The sequence below is a fragment of the Rousettus aegyptiacus genome, unplaced genomic scaffold (genome assembly GCF_014176215.1).
Source record: "Rousettus aegyptiacus isolate mRouAeg1 unplaced genomic scaffold, mRouAeg1.p scaffold_m13_p_3, whole genome shotgun sequence".
Classification (NCBI taxonomy): Eukaryota; Metazoa; Chordata; class Mammalia; order Chiroptera; family Pteropodidae; genus Rousettus; species Rousettus aegyptiacus.
The window spans coordinates 157,925,149-157,944,197 of record NW_023416306.1 but is presented as its reverse complement, the minus strand read 5'-3'; the positions used below and the strand labels follow the sequence as shown (position 1 = coordinate 157,944,197).

The window sequence follows — 19,049 nt, the reverse complement described above, 5'->3', positions numbered from 1 at the left end:
TATTAAGTTGTTTATATATTTATGTTACATCATGTTTATATTATTCATATTATTCAATTCACATTTTATGTCTCTGTTTATAGTCTACACAGTTTTAAATAATATATTCATTATACACTTATTACTGAGTTCCTCATATATTTTGAATGCAAGTTCTCTTTAAAATGTATATACTGCAAATATTTTCTTCTATTTTCTCTGTGGCTCATTTGTTTGTTTCCTCAGCAGTTTTAATATGTAGAAAGAAAGAAATAGACATAGAAATTGGTATGGTGTGTGGCTGTGTATATGTGTACTGCGGGTGTGTGTATGCATTCACATGTATACACATACAGATACACATACATTTACATATACACATATATACCCTATACTCATGTACACGCACACTTCCTAGCTCTCTCTGCTAAGAAATTTTAGAAGCATTAACACCCCAGCAGAATGACTACTACTAGAATGTAAATATCATGCTTCACTGAAAGAAAGCAGAATTCTGTGGAAAAACAGTTGATTCCAGGACTGGGTCAGGCAAGTAGAGAAATGTAAATGGTACAAAAATGTAAATATGTGCTCAAAGAATGATGGCAATATGTCAAAAGATACAGAAATTACTTTGAAAGGCACCCACTTGCCAAGTCTGAGATAATTTGAACAACAAAACAATAATAATATTAAGGATTATAAACTATTGAATAAAGAATGCATGAATCTACACTGATGTAAATTAATTAAATGAATAAATAAGAAGAGAAAGCTCTGCCTACACTAGAGAGCTAATAATAAATGTAAAAAGAATGATAGGTTTAGAAAATCAAGAATTGATTCAGGCAAAAATCATGAATATACATGGTAAAACTAGTGGGTGAATGTTTGAAGAATAATGAGATATTTACACAGTCTCAAAGTATCAAGATACTCATTAATGACAAATGGTAAATAGTGGAAACACCTCCTTCACCAATTGATCAAAATTATCATTGCCAGGATCTGGACAAACCAACAGAATTTGGCTCCTGACATGATGCACTGAGACAAATTCATCATCACTTCTGTGGTGTTCCTACCAAAAATGCATAAGCTAAATCTAATCACAGCACAAACTGAAATTAAGTCACCTTCTACAAAATAACTTGTTTTCGCACTTAAAAAATGCCAATGTTATGAGGCTCAAGAAAACGCACATGCGCACACATCCCCGGGGACTGTTCCAAGTTAAAGCACACTAATGAGACATAACAAACTGAATATACCTCCTGATCTTGAATTTTCTATTAGAAAGGACATTGTTGTGGCAGATAGGTGCAACTTTAATAAAGTCTGTAGATTAGATGATAGTATTGAATTACTGTTAAGTTCCTAACTTTGATAACACTTCTGTGTTTTTGTAAGAGAAGCCCTTGTTTTTAGGAAATACACACTAAGATACTTAGAAAGAGACATTACGTCAGCAATTTAATAATTGTTTTAATTACATATGTGTCTGCCTGTGTACTTTAAAATATATTTAACACATATACTGTGTTTCTTTTTTGTCAATGCAGCCCTTCAAGTTGGATTTATATGAAGTCCATACAGCATAGCTGGGAACCTGCTTGTGAAGCAGAAGTGATCAAAAATTCTATTTTGCATTATGTTTTCTTTTGTGTGTGTGTTTAATAACTGTTTATCTACTTTTAAAACCTATGGGAACTATGCTGCAGACTTCTTTTCATAATTTATGTTTTGACTTTACTTTTTTTATTTTTTCTGTTATAGTTCAATATTATATTCATTTCAAGTGTACAGCACAGTGATTAGACATTTATATAACTTACCAAGTGATCCCCCCATTAAGTCTAGTACCCATCGACACCATATGTAGTTATTACAATACTATCAACTGTTTCCTATGCTGTACTTTGCATCCCTGTGACTACATAAATGTTTTCAAAACTCATTTCCCACTGACCTGCACTTACAAAAATATTATTTGAATATTTCGACGATCCTTATTTGAAGATAATTCTCTTGATAATGGATATTTTGCACATACCTATCTCAGTTTCTAACCAGCATATGCACCTCCTCTGAATCCAACTTTTGAGTACAATTGTTTTAATTGGTTACTTTCACATTATGTTTAAACAATTAATTAATAGGTTTGTGTGATTAATTTAGCCATTCTGTTAAGAGTGGAAAATTTTCAAATGGCCAACTTCTGCTTCCATTGTTTAATGTTAAACGGGGTGTAGTTCTAGGAGATACTCTGTGCAAAGATATGCTAATGGCCCTCCTCTGCTTCTGTAAACCTGCTTGCTTGCTGGAGGGGGTTTCGGGGCTTTTTAAGCTATCCCCTCGGGAGGCTCGGGGCTCATCTCCTCTAACCCTGCGTGGTAAAGAGTCAGTCGCTGGCTGGCTAATAAAGACTCACAATTCATCTCAATTGGCTCCATGAGTCTTAGATGTGAAGGCACAACAATTCCTGTGCAGGAGGAGATAAACTCCAGGCCATTATCCAAGCTATGCTTCAAAATAGTCCAGCGTCATAAAAAGTAGCATTCTGATGAGCCCTTAATATTGATCTAAAATCCCTAAACCATCTGACTCCAGTCGTGTCTCCGACCTCCCCAGATCCCCTTCTCCTGCTGACCTCTCCCTCACCTTCTCATGCAGCCACAGGGCTCCTTGCTGTTCTGAGAACATAACAGATCTGCTCTTGCCTTGGATCCTTTATTCCGGCTGCTCCTTGTTCCTGGAAGGCTCTTCCCTCCCGTATCTTCATGTCTGGCTCCCTCATGACTTTAAGTCTCTGCTCTAATGTGAGTTTTACAGGGAAGCCTTCCCTAACCTCCCTGCTTTAAATTTAAATGGTCCCCACCTGCCCCCAGTACTCTTATTCCCCCTTTTTTTTTTTTTTTTTTTTTTTTGCTTTTTGTGTTTTCTCCATAGCTCCTATCACCTTCTAATATATTACGATTTACTTATTTATTTCATTATGTTTCTCCCTCTGGCTGGAATATAAATTCCATGGTTTTTGATTATTGAATCCTCAGCATTAATAACCTTGTGTTTCTCACAGAAACACAAAATAAAGAGCAGCCTCTGACATTCAGAAGCTTGTCTGGAGTTCCAAACCAGGCGTAGTTGTTTTCCTGTTGGGCACAAATAATCACACAGAATACCAACCACAGACAGCTTACTTTGAGACCAAAATAAAATGAGACAAAGCAGGGCGGTTTTGCAATTTTATCTAAACACAGACAAAAGCAAATTTCCTGTGCCACTCACAAAATAACAAACACTTCCTCTCTTGGCCCAAATGAGTAACTGCTACTTCTTCACTAATGAAAGCTTTATCCTCATTCTAGTCTCCTCTCCCTTAAGATAAGGGTTATTGATTGATTTCTACGAAATCATAGAAATTGGGGGTACTTCTAATAGTGTCCAATCTACAGCAAACCCGGCTTTCCTGGGTCCTTCCACAAATCGTCCAACCGAAGCCAAAATCGTATAACGAGTTTTCTCTAAAGCTCCCTTACTGAGACACCCATGGTGTCTGTCCTTCCCCATTGCAATAAGTACTAAAACTAATATGTTCAACTGCAGGTGTATTCCTAGTGGCATTGACAGTTTCCCAAAAACATTTGAATGAATAAAGGAAGAATTATCCTATGAATACAGTTACTTAAGTGCTGCATAATGATATTTCAGTTAACAATAGACCCCATATGTGACTGTCACCTACTGACATCTAGCAGTGGTAAAGTCTTAGTTCAATGCATTTCTGTTTTGTGCCCGTTTCAGTCTATTAAAAAGGCTAGAAATGCCTGGGGACACTCACCTGGCCCCAGAGAGCTTCCCACTGACCTCCCCCCTTCCTAAACCAATGTCACTACTATGTTAACCCTGTGGTTCTGATTACAATTACAAGCTGGCCTTCAGCAATAACCATTAGGAAAATTCGAAGGACAAGAGTTTATTATTTACAGACCCTGGAGCATACAAGGCATGCAACCACAGCAGGTTGTGGGTAGAGAAAGAAAGAGCACTGCATGGGGTCCTGTTTTCACTGGGTCCAGCTGGCAGTGATATCAAACCCCAACATGTGAGTCTGTTGCTTTGCACGCACTGGCCAAAAGATGAATGAGCAGTAGTTTACAGTGGAGAAAGGAATTAATCGATTAGCACTGACATCAATCCAGAGTTCAGGTAAGCTCGCGCTCCAAAAGACCTGGCTCCCCATGGCAGGTAACTAACAACTTACATTGGGCAAAATCACAAGACACCATGGATTAGGGGCTTGGGGATCATGTTAGAAGCTAATTGGTCAAAGGTAAGGTAAGGATAGAAAATCATTTCTTCAGGTCTTGAGGACAGCTCTAAGATCAGCTCCCAAGTTCCTGGTTTCATGGAGAGGCAGCAGAGAGGGTCTTTCCCAAAGGGCTCAGGAGCTGAAACATAACTGAGGTCAGATGTTATCTTTAGCTTGCCAGAGGCTCAAACTTTGTAACTGTTAGTCAATAGACTGAAACGGGCACAAAACAGAAATGCATTGAACTAAGACTTTACCACTGCTAGTCAGGACCCAGCTATTGTCTTTGCTGCTTCAAGGCTTAGTAGTTATCAAGGGGAAAGGCTAAGGTCCAAAATGGGCAGAGGAAAAAAAATGATTTTTAAAACTAGGGCTACAAATCAAATCAAAATTATAAAAATCCTCATTTTCAGGGGGCCTAGGGTTTCATGGGCTCACTCTTTATTGAATTTAAAACATTAGAGAGAAAATGTAAATCATGGGAAGAGAAATCCACCAAAATGTCCAAAACAAAGGAGCTTCATTGGGGGCTTCCTGATGTTTGGTTAGCCTTGAGGCTGGCAATGTGTTTATTTTTGAAATAGCCTTCCTTGAAGCACATACCTCCTTGAAATGCCAGTTTTAAAGTGGATACCTCCTCCACGATCAAAGCTTAAGTCATCATTTGCATTACAAAAAGCAAAGCCCATTGTCACAGTTTACATTACAAATTACTTACCTGTTTGTGGTGATACTGGTATAAACAAGCCTAGTGCTTCCTCTTGTAAAAACACAGCACATACAATTATAGTAATAGGCTATACCATCTAGGTTTGCTTAAGTACACACTGTGATGTTCATACAACAACAAAATCACCTAACAACACATTTCTCAGTCTCCCTGTTGTTAAGCAGCTCATGACTATATGATGTTCATTATCCAACATTCACTCATTAAATACATTGCCATCTACTTGGGAGTCAAGTATTCTGAATTTAATGTGATAAAGATGAGCTGTAATTTTAAGCAAACATAACCAGTCGGGAAGGTCTATGAGAGGAACTGGAGCTCGTGGAAGTTCTCGCATTCCACATAGGTACAAGCTCTGGCAGCCCACTCACATTGCCAACTCGGATCGATCCATGAGAACAGCACAGGCAAGGATATAGTCAACTAGAATTAGTGACGATCATTCCATTCTCAGGAAAAGGCTCTGGGCATTGTCTCTCCATCCTTAAGTGAAGAGCAAGCTGGCTTTGTGTCTTCAACGCTTTCAGGAGGGTCTCAATTATTGCAGATTGCTTGATTCATTTCAAAGGAATAATGTCACATCAATGTTATCTACATAAAAAGGCACTTATTATCTACCTCCATTGGGTCTTATGCTGTGTCATAATGCAGAGCAAACAGGCTTTCTGCAACTTGGAAATCTATGAAATGACAAGTTGAACAAAGTACAGACAGCTAAGTAAATATTTTAAAAGTCTACGAATTAATAAATAATATTACAGTTTGTACAACTACAGTAAATACAAAACTTTAACTGGGAATTTATGTTCAGACTGTATAAGGACATGGAGAATTCACAACCTTTTTATTAATCATCCAATGAAGTAAGCTGATAAAATAAATTTGGCTTTCTCACACTATATCCTAGACTTGCTTTAAGGACTTGAAATTTCCCCAAAATGTCAAGGTCTAGGTGCATTCACAAAACATTGAAACTACCCATGCTGGCTAAAGACAAGAGCAATAAAGCTCTAACTCTTTCAAATTAAAGGGAAAAAATCAATATTATTAGCTCCGGCCCATGGCGGACACATAGCCCCTGTTGAGAAACAAGAGGCAGTGAACATGTTGTTTCTCTCCAAACTAAGAATGTGGTAAACAGGCTATGGAGAAGACACTTGCCCAGGGTGACAAAGTGTGTAAGCAGCCAGTTTGTACTTGAGCCCTCGCTTTCAAATAACCCTTGCTGTGAGCGGGCTGACAAAGGGCTCACAAGAAAAATTGAGAAGGCCAGCACATCTGGTGGGAAACCTGAGGTATATGTGAAAAATCAAGTTCTTCCATCACTCCACCCAAATTGATGCCTCGCCAGAGTGTGAACCAAATGGCTTGAAGAGACACAATTCCACATGCTCTGTTGTCATACCAGAGGCCGAGGGGGGTTTTCCTAAGGCCTCAGTCCTTTGCTGCCTTCTAAATCTGAAATTAGACTTCTGGACTGACCAGAAACCTCTTTCTTTCTCACCTTTGTGCCTTGGCTGGTCGTGGTGGTCCTTTTATACACATTTAAAATTGAGAAAACTGAGCCACGGAGAGGCGATCACATACCTATTAAGGGACAGAGTCAAAATTAAGCCACACAGCTGTCTGAAGTCTTCCAAAACTGACCTCCTTACACCAGTTTAAGGCTGGCAATTTTCCTTCATCCTCGACAAGGTCGGATGCGCGATGGCATGATAGAACGGTGGGAATAAGAATCCCAGGGCACACTGCGTGTCGCTGGCCATAAAATCACCCTAAGGATACAAGAGAAATGAAAAAGTTTATACCACAAAGACCCAATGCTTCTAAAACTTCAGGATACAACTACCACAAGTGACTGAACATTCCCTACATAAGCCCAAAGCCTTGAGGAAGCCGGTGCATTTGCTGCAAGTGAGAAATTTCTCAGAAGTGTCCATTTTAGCTTACAATAGATGTGAACTGGGAGTCTATTTCCAGAGCTTATATATATATATATATATATATATATATATATATATATGCACACATATATATATGCATGTAAGCACAAATATATATGCATATATAAATGCATATATACGAAAATACATATGCATATATATGTGCATATGCATACATATACATATATGCATATATATAGATATAGATATATATATATATCTATATATATGGTGGTTTTTATAAAAATAGGCAGTGTTGCCCCCAGATCTTTCAGAAAAGACAGGCCGTTCCCAGCAGATGCTTTGGAAAACATCTTCCAAGAAGTTCTGCTTAACTCTGGGCCAGGGTGGACACGTAGCCCCTGTTGGGAGCAAGAGGCATGAACGTGTTGTTTCTCCCAAAACTCAGTCTGTGGTACAGAGGCTATGGGGAAGGCTTGTGCCTAAAGTCACAGAGGTTGTCAGCAGCCAGCTTGTACTTGAGCCCCCGCTTCCAAATGACCCTGGCTCTGAGCTGGGCCTTTAAGGGGCTCACTGGCAGACAGGAGAAGGCCAGCACATTGGTTCGGGGACCCGAGGTGTATGAGACACATCTGATGCTTCCATCGCTCCAGCCAAGTCATCCTCTGGACTGCACACCGCCTCATCGGAGTGTAGACGGAGGGGAGTCCAGACCCACAATTCTTCATGGTCCCTTCTCATCCCAGAGTCCCAGGGGCTTCTTCCTGACCCTAGTCCCTAACTGCCTTCTTCATCTGCAATCAGACTTCCGCACAGGAACAGAAACCTCCATCTCCCTCACTTTTGTGCCTGGGCTGGACATCAAGGTACTTTTCTATGCATGTAAAATTGAGATCGCTGAGTCTCCCACAGGTGATCACACAGCACTTAAGTGACAGAGTCAGAATGAAGACCCCCAGCTGTGTGAAATCTCCCCAAAACAGCCCCTTTACACCAGCTGAAGACTGCTAGGTTCTCTTGTTCCTCATTAGCCAGGATGATAGAAAAACCCGCTTAAAGAAGGAAGCGTCACCTTAGCATCATAATATGATCTAAGTATGGCAGACAGGTAGAAGCTAAGAAATGCTGTTTGTTAGACTCGCCTCTTGTCCCATTGTTCTGGGTGGCTCAGACACAATTTGTTTACCAAATGTTTGCTCTTTCTCATCTGCTTTTGAATTGCCTACTTTCCCTTTGAAAGCCCAGTCCCCTCACTCCTTCTCCTTAGTCCAGGATGGTGTTTAAGTCTCAACTGCTCAATATAGCCTGGGATCCCACGTTCTTGGGAAACCCCATATGTACATATGTAGTACATTTAGTTATTTTCTCCTGTTCATCTATTTTGTGTTCATTTAATTATGAGACCAGCTAAAAAAATAGGAGTTAAAAATTTTTTCCTTCCCACATTGGAAAACAACAAAAGAGAAGTGGATAAGTTGTCCATGCAGCACTTAGCATGGGGCCATAAATATGAGAAGCACTCAGTAAATAAAAAGATAAAAAAAAAAAAAGTCGGGTCTTAACTAAGCAGAGAACTTTGCTCAGTCTTGTCAATCAGATAATCACTGAGTTTCCTGTAGAAGGCAGAAGTTTCTTCCCCAATTCTTTCCCCAATTCTTCCCCGAGAAATAGAACTGTCAGAATAAGTTCCTATTTTGTCAATAGGAGTTGTAATTTTTTTGGACTAAGGCAGCCATTGAAAATTTTTGAATATGACTATGAAAGCAGTGTTTATGAAAAATTATCTTGCCATGGTATGAGGTTTAAGTTAGAATGAAATGAGAAAAATATTGGTGAATATGGCTAGAACTCAGGTGCATCTGGAAAGTAAGGGAAAATGAGGGCCAGTAAGGAAGTTTTCAGTGAGTAAGAGTAAAATGAAATTACATAAAAGAGTAATTACTATAAAAGTGGAAAATTCTCCAGTAAGCTAGTCCCAAGGCCAAGGCAGGGAGTGATATCTTCAGGCGCCAGCTCCCAAGAAAAAAAAAACATTAACTCCAGGATGCAGATAACAAAACTGTCTACCAGGCCTTGTTTGCTACAAGATTTAGGAGTCCCCCAGAAACAAGATATCTTTGTGCTAGATGCTAACGACCAACTTCTGCTTTTGTAATCTGCTTGCTTGATCAAGGCCACCAGGATGTAGTTTCAGGCTTTATAAGCTGTCTGCTCTGGAAGCTCAGGGCTGATTCTCTGACCCCGTGTGGTGGAGAGAGTCAGTTGTCAGCCGGCTAATAAAGGCTCCTAGTTAATCTCAATTGGCTCTGTAGGTCTTAGATTTGAACGCGCCACAATATTACATAGTTCAATTATTAGGACTCAATAATCAATAAAATGAAAAATGGATGAAAATATACCAGATTTTTACTCTATGATTTAAAATCAGAGGAACTCTGAGAAGATATTGTTAGTGACAGAAATAGCAGTGAGGGCGCAGCGATGGAAGCACAGCCCCAGGAGAGGTCAGATTCTGTGGTCACAACGGGAAGAAGGGAAGGGTTCGTCTGCTCAGGCTCCTGCTCATCCTGTCTGTCCTCTGCCATCAGGTCGTAGCCCGAAGTGCTACACCTGTCTAAAGGTAGGTGGTAGCTACGCTGGCATCTGCGATTGTTAACGTAATTTTTATGCATGTCTCCATTCAAAACCGAGACATAAATGTACTACCAGTGTTAGAGTTTGATAATTGCCATTTCAACTATGTTTCAAAAGCCCATGGGAGAAGGAGCTACAGAATAACTGCTGTCAGAAGGGCCTTTGTGACAAAAAATGATGGGACATGTGTGTCGGGGAAAACTGCTGGTGACCCGTTTGCTGAAACCTTTTTCTCTAATCAACACCTGGAGGGCTTCTCTTCAGCTCCCTATTTCTAGATATTCCTTATTTCCTTTGCTGCTATGTTTCAAAAGCTTTATGTTATCTAGCTGGATCCTGTTAGGAAAAACTAAAACCAGTTTGAACAACTTAGATTAGACACTCAAACTTTGAAAGCCAGTCCTGTTTGCAGACAAAGCCCATTTGAGGGAAGAAGTTTAAGAGTGAAACACATGTAATTTGAACTAGGTTACATGCTTCTTCCTCTGCTCTTTGCAGTGACAACTTGACTAGATTCCTTGCAATCCTGTTATTTCCCCCTCTGACTGCTCAGATGTAGTTAAATAGTATGATTAGTACTTTTAGGAAGGAATGGGACAGGTAGGTTTTTTTTTCAACTGTCTCTCTCACAGAGAATGCTTTCATCTTCTCCCCTCATAGCCACAGTGTTGCCGTGTAGGCATGACTGATGTTACAGATGTAACATTTATACAGTGAGGGGCAACAATATTCTTAATGCAGTGATCGGAATGATTGGAACATTCTCAAATAGAAGGTGTCTGGCAGAGCCGGAGGTAAGCTTTCCAGGAGGCAGGGCGTAGAAACAAACACCAGGTCTGTCTTTGGAGAGGTACCAGTGGCTGAAATTTGAGTTTTCTTCTTTCCCCAGATTTTGTGTAGGCTTTTCTGTCTTTCACTAGGAAAACTTAACCACATAAATTAATGGTGTGTTAACACTATTCCTCTCCTGTTTTTATTGGAATAGTGGGATATTTTAGCCTTGTCACACACAGTTCAAGACTGAACATTTGAACATTCTATGCTACATGTGATTTGCAGTATTAAGTGAACTTGTTTTAAATATTAATAGTAGGAGCACCCTTCATATGTGTATGCACACTGTTTGAATGCAATGGAGAGCCTTTAAGATTGCAGTTTGGGACCTCTAAATGTCATCATGAACGGCAACAGGTCTGCAGGGGTGTGTTTTACCTGCTGACATCAAGCCTGTTGACTCCTAGCTGACTTGGCACAGATCATATAATATACATTTTAAGGACTATTAGCATAATTACAAGTATTGAGGCTTCCAGAAGCTCTACTGGTCTTCTAAAATGTGATACAACTTTTCAAGAGGGCAAAGTTTTGCCTTTTTCTTGTGAGTGCTGGTGAATAATTCTTAAGATCCAGTAGACTTAATGGCATTTGTATTCTTATAATCTTGGCTGTATTTAACAGCATACTCTGACTTTTGCAGATGAAAGTGGAATTTCTTGGTTAACGTTTAAAAAAAAAAACCCCTTCATTTTGTAATCTGTTTGACAAACTGGAATTAATATGCCTTTCTAAAAATAAAATCTAAACAAAAAAAGAAAGAGAGAGATGAGTGCCAGGAAGGTAGTAACAGAAAAGAGAACACTTTTCATGGGGCAATAGTTTTTCTTCATCCTCTCTAATATGAATGTGGAAGAGTGGTCTCCCTATTAAAGAAGATGGGAGATGAATGCTCAGAGGTATCAAGATACCTGGCAAGTGTGACTTTTCCAAAACCTGGCATTGTCAAATTTCCATGCCTAAGAACAGTGGGTGGATCCTAGGGGCACCAGAATGAAGTAATTTGATGAAGTTGGCAAGCCCATTAAGTCGCCCTGCTACCCAGTGGGAGCATGCCTGGAGTTGGCACTTAATACACAAGACTTGCTCCATTTCTGCAATGCGTACTCTGTCACCTTTATTTCCAAAAACATCAGCCCAGCTTCCTGAACCCCGTCAATGAGGAAGAGAACAATGTAACTTACAAAAAGAAAAGGATGAATACAAATGTCTGAAGGGTTTGGCAAAGGCTATTGGCACGTTTTCAACATGGTTACTATCTGGTGGCCCTTGTAAAAATAAGAACTACCATTAAAATTATTTGAACAGAGTGGGGTTTATTTTCTCTTGTTTTGTGGGAGAAGGTTGGATGGTAGTGAGTTCCATCCTGTTTCCATATATGCGGTACTGTTTTACCTGAGTTAAAAATGAAATACCTCGAATTCATCCCAGCTCTTGCATTTTCTTCCTTAGTGTTGGTATTACTATTACAATTTAAATGTTCTAAATAAAACAGAGGCAGAGGAGCTTAACACATACAAACTCAACTTTATTGTGCGTCTCTTGATATTAATTTTGGCAAAAAAAAAAAAAAAAATAGAAGAAGCCACAGGGAAGATGGAATAATAAGGGAGATTGCTTCATGAACTATATAAATGTCTAAATAATAATAAAATAAAATGCTAAAGAAAATGAAAAGAAAAAAGAAAAAGAAATCTGTGGTTCAAGGCCTTGAGTTAATGATTAGCCCAGGTGTTAGCTAAGTTCCCTTAACTTCAACAGCCACCTGCACGTTTAAATCTTGTCGCGGGAGAAACTACGCTTCCCAAAAGCACAAAGAGAAGCCCATGAAATGCATTGTGGGAATTGTAGTCCTAGGTGACTGTCTTTTCTGTCAGCCCTGGACTCACGCTCTGATTTCAGGATGGTTGAAACCAGGAGCTACCAATGAACTGGGGCCATGTCGGTGACGCCGTGGTCCAACCGGGAAAGCCGGTGTGGGAGCCTCGCGTGTTTATTGGCCAATGAGTGACCCCAGGGGCGGGGCAGTGGGGGCGGGCGGGAAGACCGCTGCGATTGGACAAGGTGGCCGCGGCGGCAGGTGGGGATTGGCTGCGTTCTTGGGCAGAGAGGCCTGGGAAGGGGCGGAGGAAAGAGGCCGGAGCAGGAAGAGCAGCGGCGAGGCGGTGGCCCCTGAGTCGGTGGTGGCACAGCGAAAGCGACAGCTCCAGGGGGTGGCAGCGGCCCCGAGAGCAGGATGCGAGTCCGGGTCGGGCTGACGCTGCTGTTGTGTGCAATGCTGCTGAGCTCGGCCTTGGCATCTTCAGGTCAGTATCCGCCCCCTCGGACTGGAGGCCGGGAGCCACCGCCCCCCCGGCCTCCATCCCGACGCAGGGCCTTGGGGGCTCAAGCTGGGGACTCCACACTTTCTGGTCACACCTTGCACTAGCCTGTCATTAGTGGGCTGTCATTCCTTGGGCTTCGGTTGACCAAAACGAGAGGGGGTGTTTAGGGAACTAGAGAGAGGAGATAAAGAAGGGGCGGTCATCCTGCCCACACTTCTGTTCACTTAACAAACTTTGCAGGACTCCTTCTCACGAATGAGGAATTAACTCCTTGGGAGTGTAGTCCGACAGCTGGCTTCGATCCGCAGTGACACACGAGCCCTACTGGAGTTTCCTCGACTTTCATGTAGATTATGCGCTGCATCGGGTCTGAAACTGGATTTGGGGATTGTAATTTAAGTAATTGACACACCTGGGGTTGTCACTGGGCAGAGCCACGTCCATCAAAACCAGGATGTTGACAGTGGTTTGCTTGTACCTAAGATGGTTCCAGGTCTCTGTCTATTGAATAATGAAAACTTTTGATGTAATTATGTCCACTCCCTCCCCCTTTTTAAGGATTATTCTTGAGAAAGTGGTTTTTACCCCTGTCACAGTGTTTCTGAGTTGCTCCATTTTCGTTGACAGTAATTTTATGATTTGTGAGAAAATTATAGTCTTTATAAGTTTAAAATGGATAGTAGCTAGTTTTACCTTTTTATATAGATCTGGAAATTTGTGCGCTTTGAATTGATTTTCCAATTAGGTGATTTATACACGGGTTCTGAAAAGAATTACTTTTATTTTTAACAGTTTAATCTGTCTACATCTGAAAACTTCTATTTTGAGAGTGTTGGTAAAGAAACACTTAGTGTTTCTAAGTGTTGGTAGAGAAACAATTAGTACAATAAAGCTTTTGAATTTTAATCAGTTTCTGTTAACAAAACAGCTGTTCTGTGGCTTTAAATTTTTTTAGAACAAGGCAGGGTATAAATGTCAACTCTTTTTTTTCCAACAAAATTTCCCAGATGATTACTTGAATCCCCAAATTATCTGTCCTAGTTGTAAATCAATGGCATAACATCATTTTGTTTCTAAAATAAGACACCTAAACCTAAAATTCTGTCCATAAAGTGATCTGAGATATCATTTCAAAAGCAACAAGCATAGACTAGGTACTTTACTGCCCACATCATACTTTGAGGTCTGCTTACCTCCTCCGCTTTTAGTGATACCTTGCATCCATGACCAAATCTTTAAAACTACTTAACTCTTGAAGCACTGCTAGCAGTTATTTGATCAAAGAAAGTATGAAGTGAAACTCTTTAGTGTTATGGGTAGAGTACATGATGGACCATGGATTACCTGCATCAAATTGTTCTTAGGGATTTGTTAAAAGTGTAATTTTAGATCTGGAACAGGTCAGGGTCTGTAGTTTAACAAGCTTCACAAGTGATTCTTTAAATTGTGAGAACTATTGGTTAAAGAACATGGTATGTACCTCTCTGAATTCAGTTTGCCGAATATAAAGAAAATTAAAGCATACATTTTCCTATGTCTTCCTTTGACTAAATTTTTTATACTTAGAATTTCATGTTCGTGGCAATACTCGAAGTCATTTAATCAACAGTTGGGATTCTCGGCATATTACAAGAGGAGACTATTAATACTGAAATGTCAAGTCTTTGGGTTGTATTGATGTAAGCAGAGGTCTAGGTTCAAGAATGCCTGCTGTGATTTCCCATCATAAACTGTTCAAAACATTTCTCAGGTAGAGGCAAAAACTTTACTTAGAACTAAAACAATGTAGATGTACATATGGACAGGCAATAAAGGCCATCTTGTGCTCACGTGAAGTGCAAATATCACAAAACACTTACGTGAGGTAAAGTTTTATAAAGTGAGTACATGGATTTTCAATTGACTTTTATTCATTAAATTGTTTATATGGTCTGACAGCCTCATTTTTAGCTTAGGTTTAAAGATTTGCCGCGATATAAAAATCAAGATTTTGGTCATAATTTTGCATTGACTTAAGGTTTGAATGTTAAAGATTACCCAGGACAAGTTGCATTTATTAGCAGGTAGAATATTATCAGTCAAGAAAGGGAATCTTGATTCTATCACTGTTAGTAGCTATTATTTAATATCTTCTTTTAGAGGCATGTAAAAAAAATGATCCTTTTATTGGAAAAATGTTCTCTGTGAATAAATAAATTAAAAGGACATTAAAAAGATTTCTCCTTCATTTTTCTCAAGATAATAGTGAAAAATGCTATAACTTTTCTCACTTAGAAATATGTATGTTGTCTTATTTTTGGCAGGAAGAGGCAAATGGTTTACTTTTCTTTCTTTATGCCAAACAATATTAGTCTTTTAAATTAGGTCTACTTCAAATAATAGCTATATTAATACCATTTATTTAAATAGTAGATTTCAGATCTCAGAGGATGTTTAATGTCATTGTTCTGTTGTCCCTCAAAACGTTGTGAATCAACAGGGCAGATGGTATTCGTTTTTAACACATTGAGAAAAAGGAGGCTGAGCCAGCCTGCCATATTGAACCTGTGTAAGATTAATGTGTGATGAGTCAGGTTTTGAACCCAGCTCTCCAGGCCGTGGATTTGGAATCATTAAGAATTAAAAGTATCTTAGGATCTGCATAAATTTAATGACAAAGCAGAAGACGGGATGTCTCTCCAAACTCTTAAGGCTTTCTGTGTTTGAAAGTGTATTGATGTAATTTACCCGACAAGTTGGAAAATGAATTTGTAATGATTACTTTTCCCTGAAAGAATACTTTGCAGTTTTGTTAGCTAATAAAAATGAAAATCGGTCTTTTCCAAAGGAAAGTGTACAATTACTAAAGTGTAATGCAAATCATTATATTTTGGATGTGATACTGTTGAGTGAGAAATCCGTAACTACTCATTGAAATCCTTTTACATTTTTCTTGTTGCTTGATGTCTGTGTTGTTACAAAAGCATTACAGTTTTCTTTTTATTTATGTATTACTTTAGTGTCTTTAATCCTTACCTGACTATTACATATCAGAAGTTTCTAGGTTGAAGCAACTTTTTTTAAATGTGATATGTGAATGAACATATCAGTTTGAAAGAGAAAATAGCATATGCTTTAAGACTACCATCTGGAGTAGTTTCTCCCAGTTTAGTAAATGAGAAAGAGTTCTCTTATTTACCAGTAACCTTAGTATATAGTTCTAGTTTGTGAAGAGAGAGAGAGAGAGAGAGAGAGAGAGAGTGAGAGAGAGAAGCATGATGCAATTCACATGAAATGACCCTGATGTCACAAATTCCCATATCTCTTAGAGTTCAAAAACACATTAATGCCTAACAGCTTCTAGTGTCTCAAATATACATGTCTTAAAATTTATTCATAGGCATCTGTATTATTTACTGATTAACTACATATGTGACCTGTTGTGGCAAGGTCCTAAATTTATTGATTTAGTGATTTAAGAGTTCCAACTAATCTAAAGTTTCAGTATTTTAGGATACATATTTACATATTTAATGTCTGCTCTTGATATATTAGTTAATGTTTGTGATTAATTAAATACATCCACCCATACAACTTCGATTTGTAATAGAGATGAAGTTTTCTCTCTTTATCCCAAGATTTGCTAAGAGTGGAATTTGAACCATATGTTAGAACTTGGGCTTTAGGTGATGCTTGTGAGGGAGTTAGCATGAAGGGTGATGTTAATCAATTGACATCACTACCTGAATGTTACGGGTACTAGGGGACTAATACATGCTCCCCACTCACCAGGAAGAAATGTATTCGGAAGATAATCTGAAAGCAGTGAATGTGAAAATAGCTACAATTTAAGCACTTTTGTATATGACAAAACCTCACTAGTAGACTTTTATTTGTTTTTGCAAATATTCAAAAGAAATACTGTGAAATAGAGTGGTGTATTTTATACATAATTTTGAGTTGATTATACTTCTTAAAGTTAGCTCAGTACTATGATAATACAAATTCCAAAACATGTTTTTGTTATACTTTAGAGAGTTACAAGTTACAGATAATATTTAGGGTATGACCATATGAAGTAAAATAGCAACTGTAACACCAAATTTTTAGTAAAAATTGCATGGTCTTATAGCATTTTTTTCTACTGGCTAATTTCTCATATAATTTATGGAGCAGGCAAAAGTCAAGCTCACTCCTAGACAAATCAGGTAATTTTAAGGGTACCAAGGAATCTTGGAGCTTGTCTGACAGGTGTATGTTTTTAACTGGCAGGAACACAAAGATCAAACATTTGCATATGGATATTGGGTTGTCGAATATGTTTATTTAAGAGCAGGAAAAAGAATAACGAGTAGCCAGAATAGAAGTAATAGCAAGAAAACACGGAATAGTAGAATGATAAAGGGCTAATTCGCACTAAAATAAGCTGGTGTAACTCCAGATTCTGAGCAGAGGAAAAGAATAGGTGGAATCCTGGACCCCAAAATCAGAGATTTATTTTTATAAACTTAGTAACTCATTTTCAGTAGTAGACTATATATATAGGATTGGGTGGTATCTGAAGTATCGGTTTTTGTGTGGTAGTTGCTGGTCTTCCTACCCATGTAACAGATGAAGCTTAATGTCTTTCCTGGAGAAAGGAAAAACTATGCCCCCAACCCTTTTTTACCTTTTACTTAATCTTTTCTGAATAGTTGCTGAATACAACCATTTATAGATCATTCTAGATTTATTTATCCAGTGTCTGATTATTATTTGTTGTACTTATTATTTGTTGTACTTATAATAACAAGAAAGATGACTGACTTGTCTTAAAATTACAGATGAAGACGGCGGCCAGGACGAATCCTTAGAGTCCAAGGTATGTACTAAAATTTGTATTGACCTGTATTTGATGCCTAGTTTAAAAGCTTGAATTATGTAGCTTAGAAAGGATATGAAACTAATACCTTTTGAGCAACAGAATTGGATTTTGAAAAAGAAAAGAAAAAGTTAGTTGTTAGCTGGTATTAATATTAGTTCTAGTTCTTCTGGAGGAAAAAAATCATCTGTAGGGGAGAAAATAATAAATATTTCCATTAGGAGTGTTATTAGGTTTAATTTCAACTTGAATGCGAGTGTGTGTGTGTGTGTGTGTGTGTGTGTGTGGAGCCTAAAGGCAGTAACATTTTTACTACCCAGTGAGATTGATTTTATTCCTACTTTTTTTTTTTTAAGTGTTTAAGGTTTTTTAATTTTGAAGACTGAACCTCTGCTATTTGTTTCCACTTATGTCAATTTTTTTAAAAAAATCTATTGAGTTAATGCACTTAATGTGGTTGATTAAATGGATAAGGCTGATGATTACATATCTAAAGAGACAAATCAGTTATGCTCTCCGATCTTTATATTAGAAGGAATATAGATAAGAAACAGGAAAGTGTAAGATTTGTTGGGAGCATGTAGGGTAAGAACCTAACCCAACCTAAACTTCCTGGGAGAAGTAACATCTAAGTTGAAATTCAAAGAGGCAGGGTTAGACAAGTGTTGAAGACAAAGTGACTATACATATGAAAACCTATAGGGATGAGCAAATATGGCACATTACAGGAGCTAAAGGAGTTATATCTGGATTATAAAAATAATAGATTAGGTTGGAGGGGTTTGGGTACTATTGGTAACTAAAACTATGTTCTATTCTCAGACTTCTTTGCCATCAGATGAGTCGGTAAAGGACCATAGCACAGCAGGCAGAGTAGTTGCTGGTCAGATATTTCTTGATTCAGAAGAATCAGAATTGCAATCACCTATTCAAGAAGAGGAAGACAGCCTCAGGGGCCAAGAAGGAGAAAGTGTCACAGAAGAAATCAGCTTTCTAGATTCTCCAAATCCAGAAAACAAGGATTATGAAGAAGCAACGAAAGTACAGAAACCAGGTAGTCTGGACATTTTCTTTGCTTTTGCCTGATTTAGGAAGGAGACAACTATGATTTTAAAGGTAGTGTAGAAAGATGCAGAAATCTGGTTTTACTGATTATTAATCACATCTAATGTAGAGAATGTAATTTTACAGGATTTTCTAGATTTTAATATATCAGAGTTATTTACTTAACAGATTTGACCCGCATTAAGCCAAATTCAATAGAGTTACATTTGTATTATATTAATATCCTAACATTCTTTTTTAGACTCCAGTATATAATAATCTGTCAGAGTAGTACACACAATAGAAACTCAGGCAGGCTTGTCTAACAGGCTGCTTTGGTTATTTTCAGAATTGTGTTAGGATTTTTTCTATAGTAACCTTTTCAGTCATCCTAGGTAATGCCATTTAGATGTTTATCCCTGTCCATTTGAAGCTTACATACACTGTA

At 38.4% G+C, this 19,049-nt stretch overlaps 1 protein-coding gene across 1 annotated transcript in view; it reads left to right on the top strand.

Annotated features, from left to right (window-relative positions):
- Positions 1–12,521: 12,521 nt before the first annotated feature.
- Positions 12,522–19,049, top strand: part of SEL1L (SEL1L adaptor subunit of ERAD E3 ubiquitin ligase) — a 48,051-nt gene continuing 41,523 nt past the window's right edge. The window contains exons 1-3 of the mRNA XM_016137509.2: positions 12,522–12,699; positions 17,520–17,557; positions 18,380–18,611. Of these exons, the coding sequence (XP_015992995.1) occupies positions 12,630–12,699; positions 17,520–17,557; positions 18,380–18,611 (340 nt within the window). The 5' untranslated portion in view covers positions 12,522–12,629. The remainder of the gene's footprint in view (positions 12,700–17,519; positions 17,558–18,379; positions 18,612–19,049) is intronic.